At 40.1% G+C, this 18901-nt stretch overlaps 1 protein-coding gene across 1 annotated transcript in view; it reads right to left on the minus strand.

The window, feature by feature from the left end:
* Positions 1-18901, minus strand: part of CATSPERB (cation channel sperm associated auxiliary subunit beta) — a 98445-nt gene that overhangs the window by 20848 nt on the left and 58696 nt on the right. The window contains exons 16-17 of the mRNA XM_063293702.1: positions 6378-6514; positions 2103-2299 (exon numbers count right to left, since the gene is read on the minus strand). Of these exons, the coding sequence (XP_063149772.1) occupies positions 2103-2299; positions 6378-6514 (334 nt within the window). The remainder of the gene's footprint in view (positions 1-2102; positions 2300-6377; positions 6515-18901) is intronic.

The raw sequence follows: 18901 nt of genomic DNA on the forward strand, positions 1-18901 counted from the left end.
TAAATGTGTTTGCTGCTGCCAGGGGAGTGTCTATTGTGTTTTTATGGTTTTTAATTCTGTAAGCTGCCCGGAGTCACCGTGTGTGAGTTGGGCGCCTTATAAATTTGTTTAATAAATAAAATAAACTATTGAGGATAGCATACAAAAAATGAAACATTCTAGCCCAAATGGACAGAAGCACTCCAGATGATATAACGAGAAAAAGTATGCTCCAGAAGTAAAGAAATATTCCCTGAGGTCACTTTGAAGGTGAGTGGGGAATTAACAGTGAGCAATAATCCCTGTTTCTGCCCTCCAGAAACTGTTGCCTGCTCATTCTGGTAACAGGACAACTAGGCAGTGTGGTAGTTTGGATTCCTACACTGAGTAATGAGTTGGAATTGTTTCAAATTTATGATTTTATGAAAAGGTTTTGATCCTAGTAAGATATAAAGTGAATTAGATTATATCTCATGAGATCACCATTTCATGAGTAAAGTTCAAATTTAATATAAACATTTTAACTCAAAATGCAGAAACTGCTGGTCATCATATTCCACTGGGACTAAGTGGCTGTTTTGGAAAGCAAAGAAGAAGCAAAATAATCTGTATAGCTATCTGCATGTTATTTTCTCCAGATATGCAGACTAACAAATTGTTTCAATTGTTAGGTGGCATTCCTGCCTAAAGCAAGGCCCAAAAGAACCAGCCAAGGCACAACTCCTACCTAAAGCAGGGGCTGGGCTAAATGGAGAATAGGGAATTGATCAGGAAGATCTGCTAGTTGCTGCCTGCCATTCTGCCCTGGATCCTGGGAAATGTCAGTGCAGAAGACTCATCATAATAAACACCTGAGAGAACTTGCAGGATTAGGACCACTATTCAGGTTGAGGAAACGCTGAATGTGTATGTGAGAAACCATAATTTGGAATTTTAGAATGTCTTTAGGAGATTTGTTAAGTTGGAACTCGGCAAACAGTATCCAACTGAAAAGGAATATTTGTTGAGGTGCATTAAGCAGTCTTACTGGGAACAGGGAGAACAACCTAGAAATTGTTGGCTCCTTGTTTGAAATAATTGACACCATGTAACATAATATCCGTAATAACGATCTTATACATGTAATACATAAATACTGAGGGACAATTAGTTCTCTCTCTCTTTTTTTAAAGTTAATCCTCATTTAATTGATAGAGTTTATATTTGAAAAACATGTTTCCCAAAGATTTCTCAGGTCCATTCAAGACAGCCTTTCTCAACTTTTTGACCCTGGAGGAACCCTTGAAATATTTTTCAGGCCTCGGGGAACCCCTGCATATTCAGGCTCAAATATAGGCCAGAAGTTATAAAATTATTATATTTGTTTCATCAAGAACAGTGTTCTTAAACAAATAATAAAGAATGAAACTTACCTCTTTAATGTGAAATTGCCTGAATTTGAAATTAATTTTTAAATAAATCATGATCTCCCAGGGAACTCCTGGTGACCTCTTGGGGAACCCTAGGGTTCCATGGAACCCTGGGTAAGAAACCCTGTTTCAAGGGATCTAGCTGTCAGCTATCAAACTGTCCTACAATCTAATAAGAGCTACCACTCATTTTGTATAACAAGAAAATATGGCTTTTGACATTATAAACAAGGAACTCCCAAGCTTTGTTCCATGAGAGAATTGTTTGTGGCAATCATTAAAGAATTACTGGTTTGTGTGAGTTTAGAAATATTAATTGCCACTAGCAGACCTCTGCATTTTTTTCCCACTTGGATCATCAGTTATTTCCTCCTTATGCAGTTATGACTGCATAAATCAGTAACTCCTTATATAGATATAGGACAGAAGTAGAGGTTGTGTCTCTAAACAGATCCCTGATCTGGCCTTGTCTCTTTGCAGACAGAAGAAAACATCCAGTCCAGCAAAGGAAATTAGTTCTTCTGCATGACAAATTGTTCTTATTCTTACAGGATTTCGTATGGATTTTAGATATCACAGTAATACACTTAATGCATTAAAAATAGCCCTTCAGAATTTAGAAAGTGCTGATGCTGAGAAATACTCAGGGGTACAGAAGCATGGCTCACATAAGCAAATTTCCAAAAGTTCTTCATTATCAAATGACTGACATACCTGCATTAGAAAGTAGAAGGCGATATGAGGTTTTGCCACGTGTAGGTTCCAGAATGGTTAAGGTATTTGCTGTACAAGGACTGTCAGTTTCAGATTCAACAGGAAACTTATCCAGAACATCTATCATGACGGAGGATACAATTCCTGGAGGATTCATACTACTGAACACTTTGGTAATTATTCCTGATCCTCCTGGCCTTAAAAAGAAAAGTAAATATTTATTATTACCTTGCTAGGTTTGTCAAATTGCATTTTATATGTAGCATAATTACAGCTTGTCATAGGTCATTCTTCTCTCTCAGAAGCCCTCTAGGTCTGGTCCTACTTCGGGGTACCAACTTGGTAGTTTCTGCTGCTAACACCTATCTTCTAGGGGGTGCCCACTGGACTCAAAATAATCCCTCCTTGATTCTGTATGGCATAAGAGGGGGCAGAGGGAAACTTTGGCAGGCTTTCAAATTTCTGTCATTGTACCTTCCAATAATAGAGTTCCTGAGGGGTCATTTCCTGGCCTGCCTTGAAAAGCTGGTAATTGGCCAGTATTGATGTGAACATTCTAACTTCAATAATATATAGGTCTATAGTTTGAAATCTCCATGTGAGCCTTCCCATCTTTTGAGATGACACTATTGTAGATTTAAATCAAGTCTGGAATTAAACCCTCTTGTGGGATAGAATTATAAAGATGGCATAAATATGGCACTGTTCCTTAAATTCCTTATAAAGAACTGGTAAACCCATCCAGACTGGAGCTTTATTTACTTAATAAATAAAATAAATAAGCTTAATTACTTAAAGTAAATAAAATAAATTTATTTTGATGAAAGTCAATAAATTTAACTTTAGTTACTTTAGTTACTTAAAAGGCTTAATTATATCCTTAGATCCCATTGAATACATTGCCTAAGTCAATTGAGTCTTAGTTGCTTTGTAATAGGTTGGACTGAGATTTCTTTCAAATAATTGTCCATGTCTATTTCTTTATGCTGACTACTAATATGCAGCTGTTGATAGAATCTCTGAAAACATCTGTGCACATCCTAGAGTGGGGGCTCCTGACTTATACAGATTTCTTTCCAGGGGCCTCTTAAAATGCAAAGTTTGCATGGTTTTCCTAAAATTCAGTAGTGTGGGAGCTAGTGTGGGGCTACCTTGGGGGATTCTCTATTCCAAAAAAGAGGGGCTGCAACTGAAAAGGCTCAAATCCTTGGAGCCTACAGGTGACAGTCTCGAAAATAAGTCATTTTTATTTATTAGTATCAGCACCTGTCAGCCTTGCAAGGTAGTCCAGACAAGAAGCACACCCAGAAATACTAACTCTACTTTATTATAAGGTTACGTTAACAAAATCTTGCAAGTCTGCAAGTACATTTCTCCCCCATCACCTTTGCAGCCCAAGAAACTAGGGAGGGTCCCTTCTGAGATGTTTGCCACACCCACATTTCTTCTGTGAGCTAAACTGCCACTTATCTGACCAGTGCCCTGGCTGCAGCTCTTCCCCGTTTCCCAAGGTCATTTCCACATGCCATTATATCACCTCTCTAGATTTACCATTGTTTAATGGCATAATATTGGTCAAATTATTTGTTAAGAAACCTACTGTTGTTTTTTAGTTTTGGTTTGTATTTTTTAAGAAACAAAAGATAGGCTTTATTTTAAAATGTAAGGATCTAATTTAGCTTGTCCATTGAACTAAAATAATGATGTAATATTAAATAAGATTTAATGTTCAATATGCAGGAATGATAATATATTTGTGTACTTTCCAGTTGCTTTCCCCTCTTTCAGCCCATGATACGTATCTGCATTCAATATTTCAGATAGCATGTTCCCTTTTCAGCTCAAAGTTCTATTAACTGTGTTCAATCTTCTTTCAGTATCATTGGGATATAATATCTTGCACCCATTACAATGTCCTTTGGATTGATACCCTGTGAAAACTCACTCTGCTTGATTGCTTGAGGTCTCCAACTTCTTATTATTTATTCTGCAGTCCTTAGCTGAAGCCTAAACTTGCTAGGCAACAGGCCAAATTAAATGAGAAATTTTCCCTAGCCAGTTTGAAACTGGCATTTCCTCTTGATCCCTAACATTCACATTAAAAACTTTGGGACAAACTCCATGACAAATAAACTCATCCTCTGGTAATTGGGGTTTATTGGAGTTCAGCATGATGTCAACTTTGAGGGCACCTCCATACATTTCACTGCTGCTATACACTGATAGGATTTGTTTGGCCTTGTTTTTCCTCCTGGATTCTACTCAGCATAAGACACGAGATAAAGCTTGGGGCAATTTCCTCTGGAAATTGTCTGAGTTTTGAATTAAAGTTTCCTCTAGAAGTGCTTCAGATGTTGACCTTGTTAAGGACTCACTAGGGGTAGTAATACTTTTCCTTTCCAAGGTCACCTTATCAGGCACCTTGTGGCCATCAGAGTTCTGTTTCACTTCATGGGTAATTGTCTGTGACATTATTCCGGGACTTTCTATTAAGCAGCAGTGGTCAAACAAAAACAAAATCCCCACATCTTGGATAGATTTGAAAAAACCCATTAAGCATTATTTGGGATGGTTGCCAAACACGCACAAGGAACAGACCCATCAAATAGCCCATCAGCGTATGCGTGTCTTTCTTTACATTGATTTGTGACTGAATTACGGTTTCTTCAATCATGTGCTCTGTATAGACCTTCTTATCTGATATTTGGGTCTCCTCATTATTCATACTAACAGGAGAACCATTCAAGGATTGTTGAAATTTATCAAACTTCCCAACAATATTTGATCATTTCTGGAAGATTATGGACATTGTATCTGCAAGTCAACAGACTTTAACTTACCACAAAAGCCACTAAAGAGGACTCAGACATAAAGGTCTTAAGTAAATAATCATTTTTCTGACTAGTTTTGGCTTCTGTTTTCAAGAATGTACAGAAATTATTATCCTTCTCTCTGCCTTCAATCAATGCCAATGGCTTATATTGTTACTTAATGGCAATAGTGATAATTCATCTTCTCTTACTAGAATACTTCCTTTAGCTGATAGCAGATATCCAGTCCTCAATGGTTTTGAAGTTTTCCAACAACTTATCTATCCAGAGTTTAGTTTTATTCTTTTTCTCAACCTCCCACGCCAGAAAAATTTGTCAGAGAAATTAAAAAATACAAATACTGTTGGTGCCTCAAACTATTAACAAGAGAAGTGGAAAAAAGCTCACTCGAATAAAAATCTAAAACCACAAATCCAGCAAGGCTAAAAACCAAGAGATATATGTTGATATCTTTATTAAGCCCTACCCCCAATCAGTTTCTGTGTCTAAGATTTGGTTGAATCTTCCAGGGATGAGGCAGCCAAAGGGCAACCCGAAGATAAAAGCTGTTTCTAATTGAGCCTCACTGTGGTTTATACAACTATTTTCCAGGTATTTCAATACCTGCAAGTTTGGCAAAAAACAACAGTAGTGGCAATATAAAATATTAACATAAAATCTGCAAAATGGGTTCTGAATCAGATTTTATTAATGTTTTTTTTAAAAAGCCACAGACTGCTAGGTTCACACCTAACATTAAGCCAGGGGTGAGAAATTTATGACTTTTGCATTACACACAAGCCCTTTGTTCCACTTTTTCAGTCTCAGAAGCCCCACAAGATCATGCCTCTGAAATATGACACGTCAACATTTTCAGTGGCACAACATTTCATAGTCTTTCTTTTAAAATAAGGATTAGTACAGAGAGGCCTTTTAAAAAACTACCCTCCCCGCCTCAAGAATAGCTGAAAATTTTTCAGCCTTGTGCATTTGGGGCCTTCAGTAGCCTATTAAAAAGTTGCCACTGTTGTGCTAACCCCCCGACTATGGTTTTCAAACCACAGTAGCTGGCTTCATATAACATGCTGAACCAAAACCAGATAAACCACATTATAGTTTAGCATAGTGTACAAAGCAGGCCTCTATGCTATAATGGAAGAGAAATAAGAATTCTAAAGGGTCTTTGTATATTCTCAGTTCTACATTACTGGAATAGTTTCATTTCAGATGAACAAATGTGATTTCATTTTGAAATTATTTGTTCCAGGTCTGTTAACACTTGACAGGCATATTACAGGTTCTCTCCCTTAAATCTGTATTTTGAGAATGAGTGCTACTTATTTTTCCTAGGAAACAGACAATCTTTTAAAATTAATAATACCTGAATAATTAAAAAAATAAAACATAATACATGAATAATTTATTTTAACAGATGGTTCTTAAAATGTTTACTAATGTTATTTACCGATATTCTATGCGTTTTCCATTTTGTAAGGAAGAGAACGTTGGTTTAGTACCTTTTGCCCCTTGGTGAAAAAACAGCATTTGTTCCTCAGTAATATATTGTGCAGATAAAGGACTCTCAAAACCTAAGTCAGCGTTCTGAAATAAAGTAAGAAAGTAATTATTCAATTTCTTCATTTGTTTTATTTCATAGATGTACAACTTGCTTAACCATCTTAGGAAAAAAAATCTGAAGAGTTCTCAGCCAACAATGTGGCACAGTGTACACACAAAAATACATGTACAGTCATGTCCACAGCCAGCATACCGACCACTCAGTCTTGTATTCAATCTATATTTAACCCATATGTATTCATAACCCACTGATCCTTGACCCTGTCTCTTCTTGTTCTGACATGCACATACCACTTAAGTAATTCATTTCCACTTCATTCAATTTACTTTTATGTATCTCCTGACACATTTTTGATAGTATAAAAATATCCATCATCAGAACATGAATAAAAACAGCAACAGTTAAGATTGTAGACCAATACCCATTATTTTAAAAAAATTGATGAGATTTGAATACAAGGAAGAGGCAAAATATACATTCTGCAAGAGAGAGTTCCACAGGGATAGAGCCAACTCTGTAAGAGCTATTTTTTTGTACCCATCTGTTCAATAGATTTAATCGTAGGATAATCTACTGTATGCAGCTGATATCAGGGGCCTGACAATCTCATATGAACATGAATGACTGTGACAAAATCAGCTTTTTTTACATAGGGATTATGGCTCATGAAACAGCCAAAGCTGATAGAAAGCACTCCTGGTAAGTGGCAATACTTGTCATCATAGGTAGCTCCAGAACCAGCATAACCCCAGATGTTCACCTGGTTCTTTACTGGAAGAGTATCCTGATCTGACACTAGTCATGCATCTTTACTTGCATCATCCACAGTACTTCTATATATAATCAAAGGACAAAAGTATCCTTGGTTCAGAGAAATTCCATTTCTCTTTTGAATAAGTGTCCAAAAGAGTACCAGTGTCATGCCTGCATCTGGTGAAGGGAAAATGGTAGTTAGGTCCCTCTGTGCTAATTATAGTCATTTGTCTTATTTTCCATTTCCCAGTACAGTTATGGATTAAGTTGTAACATCTCAAATCCAAGTATTTATATATGATACTGATGTTCCTGATGACTTTCAAATGGCCAAAGTAATGACATGGGTGGGGTGGGGTGGGGTGGGGTACAGAGATACTAGAAGTCCATGGAACATAGTGGAAATATTATTAAAGAGTAAATGATAAACTGGATAAAAGAATTAGGCTGCTGAAAAAGAAGCAGCATAGCTTCCGTAAAGCTAAACCTTGTCTCACTTGTTTTCTAGACTTTCTTGAGAGAGTCAACAAGCCTGATGGTGGGGGTAGTCCAACAGACATTAACACTTGAACTTTCCAACAGTTTTTGACAAAAATCTCTCCCCAAAGGTTCCTGAACAAATTGACAGTTTCTACACTGGAGAGATATACGAGGGACTGGGGTTGCTTACTACCTTGTTAATACATGACTTAGACTTAGGACTTAGGAGGAAGATGGCCAAGTTTTCCAATGGTATCAAACTGTTCAGGGCAATAAAATAAAAGATGAATTGCAAAAAGTTCAATGAGGATTTCTCTGAACTGGATGGCAGTTCAATGTAGGCAAATGTAAAGTGATGCATGTTGGTGCAAAAACCTCTGATTTTACAAATACAGTAATCCAGAGCTGATAATAAAATCAGGAAATGGATATTAGATCCTTGGTTAATAGTTCAGTGAAAATGTCAAGCTCCTCTGCAATGGCAACAGAAAAGCCGAATTCCACACTTGGAATTATTGGAAAAGAAAATTTAAATAAAACTGCCAGTACAGTAATATACAAATCTAGAGTGTGATGGCTCTTGAGATACTGTATACATTTTTAGCATTGCATCTCAAAAAGGATATTGTAGGACTGGAAAAGCTGCATAAAATATCAAAATTATTTCAGGGTAGAGCAATTTTCTATGACAAAAGATTACAGTATTGGAGGCTTTCTAATTTAGAGTAAAGCAGGGATAAATCACAGTATAAAATCATACATGGTGTAGAAAATATAGACGGAAAGACATTTCTGTCTTTCTAATTGGAGCAAAAGCTCAGAACCAAATATGCAGCCAAGGCTAGAGCCAAGAACAGAACACACAGGGAGAAGCAGGAAACCAGGATGGGCACTCAGAATTTTGTAGGATGCTACAACAGAGACACCACTAGGTGATAATCAAAACCTGAGATATCTGTACACCAATGCACAGACTATAGGAAATAAACAGAGAAAAAGAGAGATCCTAACATGGAAATCAAATATGTTGTGGTAAGCATCACTGACATTTGTTGGGATGATTGACACATAGCTATAAAATAGCTACAATTTATTAAAAAAGAACAGACCAATAGAAATGGCAGGGTGCTGCATGGTTTGTAAAGAAAAAAAATATACTTGCATAGAAATTTAGGAATCAGAGCATGGAAATACTGTTGAAAGTACTTGATGAGAAAAAGAGAGAAATCAAAATGATACCACTGTGAGACTACTTGGGTAGCAGAAAATACAGGTTAGTTCTTTCTGTGTTGGCTGGCCAGTCTTTCAAAGAGGCATGTAAAAGAGAGATTTTGGGAATCTAACTCTGCCAAGAGTCAGAGGTTCAAATTCTTGTCTACTCTTGATTACAATTCCATTTGTCAAAAGGTAGCAAAAAGAACCTAAGGATCTGCTATCCTGAACCTACCAACTGTGGTTGATTTTGAAGCTGACCCTCATTCCCAGGGGAGAGGAGGCGTATTCCAGGGAGATAAGAGATTTCGTAGTCCAGAGTCTATTCATGGGAAAGCTAAGAGGTTCAAAGTAGTTCCGCCCTAGAGCCATCGCGGAATATTTCCACTTAGGTTAGTTGGAGCACCTTCAGTCTGGCAAGGTTCTGTCTGTATGGCAAGAGCAATAGAGAACTAGAGTTGAAGATATCGGCTCAGTGTGGTTCCTTGCCTGCTTCTTCTGACACCAACAGGGAGCAATTGATTTAAGAAGGGAAGGTGATTGGAACCTTAGAGAAGCCAACCATGTTGTCCTTGCATTTGTGATATCCAGAGGAGGAGGAACTAAGAAGAGGTAGACCTTCATACTGGATTTCAGAAGAGTGGAACTCTGAGGGAAGGTGGATGGATTCAATGGCTTCACATCCTTAGGAAAAAAAAGATCTGGTAAGAATGGGGAATTCTATAAACTTGAAGGTGCAATTGCAAACTATCACAAGAAGAAAAAAAAAAGGGAGGAATCTAAAGAAGCCAGCATGGATACATACACAGTTCTCTAAAATTAAGAAGAAAACAAAAGGGTCATGTATGGGAAAATGGAAGGAAGGGAATTGAACCAAAGTAGACCAGATAGACTCCTGAAATTGTAGGAATATTGTCAGAAAGTTCAGCGTGAGCTGAGATTAGTGAGAGATTCCAAAAATAACGAAAAGATTGTCTACAATTTAATAGAATACATTAAAAATAAAAGGAAAAATAAAAGTATTAAAAGTATAGGTCTATTGCAAAGGGAAAGTGATGAATCAGTAATAGGTGATGATGAAAACAGAACTTCTTAATTCCTATTTTGCATCTGTCTTCTCTCAGAAGGGAAACAGAGACTTGGCTGGTCATTGAAGGAACTACAGCTTAGGAAGAAAGAGAATAAGAGAGAAGTTACAGGTAGTCCTCATTTAACAACATTTTTTGGAACCAGAAACTCCATTGTTAAATAACGTGGTTGTAAGACCAAAAGCTATGTGACTACGCCACTTAGCAATGGCAGGTCTGGCAGTCCTGGTTGCCATCATTAAGCAAGGACCACATTGGTCGTTAAGCAAAGACCTCACGTGACCATGACTTCTGACATCCTGCCAGCTTCCCCATTGACTTTGCTTGTGGGAAGCTGGCAGGGAAGGTCTCAAATCGCAATCACATGACCATGGGATGCTGTGACAGTCAGAAGTGCAGGCCAGTTGCTGAGCACCCAAAACTCGATCATGTGACCACAGGGGCACTGCAGTGGGTGGAACTTTGAGGACCAGTCATAGGTACCACTTGTTTAGCAATGTTGTAAGTTTGAATGGTTGCTGAATGAGTGGTTGTTAAATGAGGAACACTTGTCATTAGTTTAAAAGAATACAAGCTTCAAGAACCAGATGAATAAGAACCTTGAATACTGAAGGAACTAGCAGAGATTTATTGATTGAAAGATTGATTTCATTAGATTTAGATGCCACCTGACTCCAAAATGACTCTGGGTGGGTCACAATGTCAAAAACAAAACAAAACACGATGACATAAATAACCAAGATGGCATCTGATCACTCAATACAGAACATGTATAAAAACTCATCCAATAAGGGGACTCTATCCACCCTAACCCAAGGCCTGTTTTCAAGGCCTTTCAAATGCTGTCAGTGTGAGAGCCACATAAATCTCAGGGGGCAAGCACTGTGGCAGAGAAAGCATGTTGCCTGGGTCCCAATAGATGGCATTGAAGTACACTGTGGGACTAGGCTGAAGCTACCATAACCTAAAGATGAAGTAGGAACATCAGCAGAGAGGACAAAAAGCCAGGAATCTTGTCTATAAGATCCCTTCAGGGAGGTAGATAAGAAGGAAGCAAGTTGTTAAGGAAACAAAGGAAAAATGTCACCTGAACCAGACAAAGGAAGTTGGGCCTGAGCACATGGAACCCCACCACCACCACCAATCCCATCAACAGGCAAGAGTAGCTGCCAGTCTTGTAAATCAAATAAGCAAGGACTTTTGGGGATAAGGCCAGTGGCCTTCAAAGAAGCGCTGGTGCGTCCCCTCCTCAAGAAACCATCACTGGACCCTACCATTCTGGACAACATTTGTCCAGTCACCCACCTCCCCTTTTTAGGGAAGGTGGTTGAGAAAGTGGTGGTGCTGCAGCTCCAGAGGGTCCTGGATGAAATGGATTACCTGGACCCCTTTCAGTCGGGTTTCGGGCCCAGATATGGGACCGAAACAGCCTTGGTTGCACTTATGGATGATCTCTGGTGGGAGCGGGATGGTGGCAGTGCATCCATCCTGGCTCTTCTTGACCTCTCAGCAGCTTTCGATACCATCGACCATGGTATCCTTTTGGGACAGCTCAGGGAGTTGGGGGTGGGTGGCGTGGTTCTGCTCTGGTTCACCTCCTTCCTCCAGGGCCAATCCCAATTGGTGGTGATAGGAGATGAGAGATCCGACCCTTGACCCCTCCTGTGTGGGGTGCCGCAGGGTTCAGTGCTCTCTCTGCTCCTTTTTAACATCTATATGAAACCACTGGATGAGATCATCCGCCACCACGGGGTGAGGTATCATCAATATGCTGATGATACCCTGTTATACATCTCCACCCCAGGTGACATAAGTGATGCTGTTGCCTCCCTTTCGTGGTGCCTGGAGGCTGTAAGGGTTTGGATAGGGAACAACAGGCTTCAGCTGAACCCTGGCAACACGGAGTGGCTGTGGGTTGGGGCTCCTCTGTATCCTGGAATTTACCATCTTTGGTTCTGGATGGGGTTGCTCTGCCCCAGACAGACCCAATGTAGAACCTGGGGGTTCTCCTGGACTCACTACTCCTGCTCAAAGAGCAGGTGGCAGTCGTGGCTAGGAGAGCCTTTGCACAACTTCCTTTTGTTCACCAGCTATGCCCTTTTCTGGATCAGGAGTCCCTCCAAATGGTCACTCATGCCCTGGTCATCTCCTGCATAGACTACTGCAATGCGCTCTACATGGGGCTACCCTTGAAGAGTATCCTGAAGCTACAGCTGGTGCAAAATGTGGTAGCGCAAGCAGTCTTAGGAGCCCCTAGAAGGGCACATATAACACCATTGCTGTGTGAGCTGCATTGGGTGCCAGTTTGCTTCTGGGTCCAAGTTGTTGGTTATCACCTTTAAAGTCCTACATGGCAGGGGTCCAGGTTACCTGAGGGACTGCCTCACCCCCAGGCATGTTATAGACCCTGTCCATGAGGGATTGCTGATTGGCAGGGTCCAGGAAAAGGGCCTTCTCTGCCATAGCACCCTCCCTTTGGAACAAGCTACTCCTGGGGGTAGGACAGGTCCCCCACACTCCCGGCCTTTCGGGAGTAAAAACTTGGTTATGCCACCTGGCATGGGATGGGAGGGGGGACAGTTATTCATGGGGGTGGCTGGCCCCATGAGGATACCAAGATTAAGATCTTCCCATCTGGAATTTTATATTTTATATTGTATATTTTGTATATGTATTTATATTTTTAGGTATTTATATGGTACTGCTTTAGTGATTTGCTATTTTTATTATTTGTAAGCTGCCCAGAGTCGCCGTACATGAGATGGGCAGCAAAGAAATTTAATAAATAAATAAAATAAAATGGGTCCCAAAGCCCACCCACTCCTTGAGTCATCTTTGGATCCAGACTTAGCAGCTTCTGTCTCTAGCTAGTGCCTGGCAGCCTAGTTGAGAAGGACGTGGGTAAGTGTGGATGAGCGTGTGTGTGCGTGTGTGTGAGAGAGAAAGAGCAAATGTACATTGCAACCAATAAAGTTCACTGGGTCTCCGTGTATTACAAAGAAGCTGTTGTGCCTCAGTGTTCGGTTGGGAGTGATTTGTGTGTGTCCCTAATTATTTCCTGGCTGCTGACCAGGGCTGCGTGTCTTGTCTGCTCAAGCCACACCTATCTGGAAAACCCAGGTAGAAAGCAAGGGGGGGCTGACAAGATCTGCATGCCTCAACAGGCTGTGAGTGAGTGAGTGACCATAAGCCGAACCTGGGAGCGTGTGTGACAATACCAGCTCTGCCAGCTCATACCAGCCAGCCAGAAACCATGGGAGATGATTGCAGAACCACTCTTGGTCATCTTTGAGAACTCATGGGGAATTGGTGAGGTCCCAAAAGACTGGAGAACAAATGTCATTCCATCATCAGAAAGGGGATAAAAGAGGACCCAGGAAACAACAGGTCTGCCAGCTTAACATCTATATTGGGTAAGGTCTTTGAACAGATTATCAAACAGCATGTGTGTAAACATTTGGGTAGGCATTCTAGAATTAACAGGAGCTAGCATGGGTTTGTCAGAAATAAATCATGTCAGACTTACCTTAAGTTCTTCTTAGATAAAGTTAATAGCTTCTTAGATAAAGTTATAGCTCAGTAAATCGGGGGCATGCTGTAGTGTAATGTATCTGGATCTGGATCTCAAGAAGGACTTCAACAGTGCCTCATGAAATTCTCCTTCATAAAATGGTAAAATATGGGCAAGAGGACACTAATGTTAGATGGACTCACAGTTGGCTGAATGACCATACTCAAAGAGTGCTCATTCATTATTCTACTTCAGAGGGAAATATTGAATGGAGTACCATAGGACTCTGTCCTGGATCCTATGCTACTCAACATTTTTATTAATGGTTTAGATGATGGTGTTGAGGAGATACTAACAAACTTTGCAAATAACAGCTGGGAGGGGTGGCTAATACTTTAAAAGAAAGAGATTTCAAAAGACAGGCTGAGCAATGGGCAGAAATGAATTAAATGGAATTTAATAGGGAGAAATGTGAAGTTCTGCATTTGTGTAGGAAAAATGCAAGAAACAAGTATACAGTGAGAAAGCCCTGACTTGGTAGTAATACATGTGAAAGAGATCTACTGTAGGTATCATTGCTGAGGACAAGTTAAACATGAGGCAGCAATAGGCTACAGCTGATAAAAAGGCAAGTGCTATCTTGGAGTGCATTAACAGAAGCACAGACTCCAGATCATTGCTCAACTCTACCTTCAAATAACTGTGTCCAGTTCTGGGGATCATACCTGAAACATAACAGTAACAACAAATTCAGATCGGGGCTTCTAAGATAGTAAAGAGTGTGGAAATTAAGCTCTATGAGGATCTGGATATGTTTAGCCTATAGAAAAGAAAACTGAAGGGAGACATGATGGTAGTTTTCAAATATCTGAAGATTGTCATAGAGAAGGGGGAATGGTCTTGCTCTCCATTGCCCCAATGGGAAGGATCAGAACCAGTGGATGAAAACCACAGGGAAAGACATTCAGGCATGTATGAGCTGTCAGTCAGGCTGTCACATGAAGTGATGAGTTCTCCTTTACTAGAAGTCTTCAGCTGTATGAAGATGGGAAAGCAACTGTCCCTGTCCAACTACTGCATATTAAATTGTGACATCTACTATCTTGTGCCCAATCAGAATTCCAAGTATTTTTAGGACTGCACTGCAAGATTCTTGAAGGCAACAGAATATAATACTTTTATGCATAATTTGTGCTTTATTGTTTCTCTCTCATTTTAGCTGACTGGGACCATTCACTTGAAACAGATATAATGTACTGGTCTAATTAAGGATGTCAGCACTGAAGACATAATTTTCAAATTAGAATTCTTGAACTATTCTAATTAAAGACAGCACAAACATTAAAGCATTATTTTAATAATTGGGCTTTCATAGAGAAGGCCTTATAATGGGGTAATAATTATTTATTTTATGTTGGAAGTAAATTAATAGTATGCTTTTTTTAATTATCATCCTTAGGGTAAAACTACCTTAGCTGTGACAATGCCATATGCCAGTCTCTCATGTGATGTTGTATGTATTATATTAACCTTGAAGAATTCCTGCTCCTACCTTAAAGCAATGCACTATGTTCTGCCTTACAAACTGTCCAAATCAGACTGGCTATCTGCGGAGGATAGCTTCAGGCACAACAGTTCACAGATGAGTAAATATTTGAAGGTTCTGCCGGTAAGGATCCTAAAGAATTTCCTATATGCTCTGGACAGGAAAACAAAGATGTAGCAATGTGCTCTCTGGCCACAGATTACACTGTTTCAAAGATGGATCTACCCACAAGATATTAGAATCAGGCACCTGGGATGGTAGTGTGGCACTGAATTTCATTTTAACCATTTTTTTAAATAGAAAATGAATTATTAAAAAAAAACTTTCAAAGGACAAGAAAACTATAGCAAAATTGTCATGGGTAAGGTATAGTTTATTGTGCTTTGCTTGTTTGTGAGACAGCAATGCATAGCAACCTATCTACCAAGTGTAATTATGAGGTAAACAAGGTGAGAAAATTTGCCATCTGGTCTTCCTGACTCTCCATAAGGAAACTAGAAGTCAGGGAAAACTATCAACTGATACACTGATGTTCACAAGGTGTGATCAAAAACATTGAGATGGTGGCCACAGCAGTGTTATTGAAGCTCTGCTAATATTTTTATGTGTGCCGCATGTGCAATGCACATAAAAAAGACAAAGCTTCAATCACACTGTAATAGCTGCCATCTTGACTTTTTTAACCATACTTTGAGGACACCATTGACTAATAAGTACTTCTATGACATGTTACCAATGCAAGAAGCATAGACAGCAAAAAAAATTGCAGAGCACAGGAGACACGTTAAAAAAAAGAACAAATACAGTGGCCATCTGATAATGATAAACTTTGTTCAGAAATACTATTGAAAGAAATTCTGAACATCTCCCATTTTGTGTTTTCTTGCAAACCATTTTTGGATGCTCTGATCTCTGCCAATGCCTCTGTTGCCCCAACCGTAAAACCATACAATCACAATATATAATGAAAGAAGAGGTCCAGTTTCTGCAGAGTTCTTAGTTACAAAACATTAGGACTGTGCAGTGTTTGGATTTAGTCCCCAGCGCATAGCAGCATGAATGTAGCACCTATTTGTCAAACCTTAAAGTAGGTGTGCCTATTCCCAGTGTTACAGTTTTGCTCCTGCACATTTTGAAGCATCTTTTGAAGAATGAATGGGAAGTACTACCATGCACAGCCATACTATTCATCCCCTTCTTGGAGGACAACAACTCAGGTCTAGCCCTGGCTTGTTTTGTTTCTGGCTTTTGGATCCATCAGAAGCAACCGTGCACCTCTAATTTCCCATGCTCCTCCAAACCCCAGGAGTCTAGAAAAGCCCAGGTGATCCCACTGATTGTAGGTCACAGAATCACAGCTTCAGGACTCCATAAATAGCTTCTGCTGCCTGGAATCCCAAAAGACCAGTTCCTGGGTCCTGGGGAGGAAATGGAATGAGAGGCCAGAGGTGGTTGGGAGCAAAGGAGTGTGATATACTTAAGCTTCGTATGAAGTTCTTTTTGTCATCTGTAATTTATTTGGCTTGTATATGTGCACATCTTCGGCAAAGGATCGTTACCTTGTCGTGGTGCTGGAGCTTGAGCACCTCAGTGATGCCATGAGCTAAACCGTGAAGGGCCACCCAAGACGGGAAGATCATGACAGAGAGGTCAGACTAAATGCAATCCCTGGGGAAGGTAATGGCAACCCACCCCAGCATTCTTGCCCTGAAAACTAAATGGATCAGTACAACCAGAGATATGACGGTATACCATTGGAAGATGAGACCCCCAGGTCGGAAGATGGTCAAAATGCTACTGGGGAGGAACAGAGGATGAGTTCAACTAGCCCCAGACGTGATGACGCAGCTAGCTCAAAGCCGAAAGGACGGCTAGCGGCCGACGGTGCTGGTGGTGAACGGCGAATCCGATGTTCTAAGGATCAACACACCACTGGAACCTGGAATGTAAGTTCTATGAGCCAGGGCAAATTGGATGTGGTTATTGGTGAGATGTCAAGGTTAAAGATAGACATTTTGGGCATCAGTGAACTGAAATGGACTGGAATGGGCCACTTCATATCAAATGACCACCAGATCTACTACTGTGGACAAGAGGACCACAGAAGAAATGGAGTAGCCTTCATAATTAATAGTCAAGTGGCTAAAGCAGTGCTTGGATACAATCCAAAAAACGATAGAATGATCTCAATTCGAATTCAGGGCAAGCCATCTAACATCACAGTGATCCAAATATACGCCCCAACCACAGATGCTGAAGAAGCTGAAGTAGAGCAGTTCTATGAGGATCTGCAGCACCTACTGGATGACACGCCTAAAAGAGATGTTATTTTCATCACGGGAGACTGGAATGCTAAGGTTGGCGGTCAAATGACACCTGGAATTACAGGTAAGCATGGCCTGGGAGAACAAAACGAAGCAGGACACAGGCTGATAGAATTTTGCCAAGACAACTCACTCTGCATAACAAACACTCTCTTCCAACAACCTAAGAGTCGACTTTATACATGGACTTCCCCAGATGGACAACACCGAAATCAGATTGACTACATCCTTTGCAGCCAAAGGTGGCGGACATCTATACAGTCGGTAAAAACAAGACCTGGAGCTGACTGTAGTTCAGATCATGAACTTCTTATTGCACAATTTAGGATCAGACTAAAGAGATTAGGGAAGACCCACAGATCAGCTAGATATGAGCTCACTAATATTCCTAAGGAATATGCAGTGGAGGTGAAGAATAGATTTAAGGGACCGGACTTAATAGATAGGGTCCCGGAAGAACCATGGACAGAAGTTCGCAACATTGTTCAGGAGGCGGTAACAAAATACTTCCCAAAGAAAGAGAAAACCAAGAAGGCAAAATGGCTGTCTGCTGAGACACTAGAAGTAGCCCAAGAAAGAAGGAAAGCAAAAGACAACAGTGATAGGGGGAGATATGCCCAATTAAATGCAAAATTCCAGGGGTTAGCTAGAAGAGATAAGGAATTATTTTTAAACAAGCAATGCATGGAAGTGGAAGAAGACAATAGAATAGGAAGGACAAGAGACCTCTTCCAGAAAATTAGAAACATTGGAGGTAAATTCCAGGCAAAAATCGGCATGATCAAAAACAAAGATGGCAAGGACCTAACAGAAGAAGAAGAGATCAAGAAAAGGTGGCAAGAATATACGGAAGACCTGTATAGGAAGGATAACAATATTGGGGATAGCTTTGACGGTGTGGTCAGTGAGCTAGAGCCAGACATCCTGAAGAGTGAGGTTGAATGGGCCTTAAGAAGCATTGCTAATAACAAGGCAGCAGAAGATGACAGCATCCCAGCTGAACTGTTCAAAATCTTGCAAGATGATGCTGTCAAGGTAATGCATGCTATATGCCAGCAAATTTGGAAAACACAAGAATGGCCATCAGATTGGAAAAAATCAACTTATATCCCCATACCAAAAAAGGGAAACACTAAAGAATGCTCAAACTATCAAACAGTGGCACTCATTTCACATGCCAGTAAGGTAATGCTCAAGATCCTGCAAGGTAGACTTCAGCAATTCATGGAGCGAGAATTGCCAGATGTACAAGCTGGGTTTAGAACAGGCAGAGGAACTAGGGACCAAATTGCCAATATCCACTGGATAATGGAAAAAGCCAGGGAGTTTCAGAAAAACATCTATTTCTGTTTTATTGACTATTCTAAAGCCTTTGACTGTGTGGACCATAACAAATTGTGGCAAGTTCTTAGTGGTATGGGGATACCAAGTCATCTTGTATGCCTCCTGACGAACCTGGATAACGACCAAGTAGCAACAATAAGAACAGACCACGG

The sequence above is a fragment of the Candoia aspera genome, chromosome 1 (assembly GCF_035149785.1).
Source record: "Candoia aspera isolate rCanAsp1 chromosome 1, rCanAsp1.hap2, whole genome shotgun sequence".
In the NCBI taxonomy this organism is placed as follows: domain Eukaryota; kingdom Metazoa; phylum Chordata; class Lepidosauria; order Squamata; family Boidae; genus Candoia; species Candoia aspera.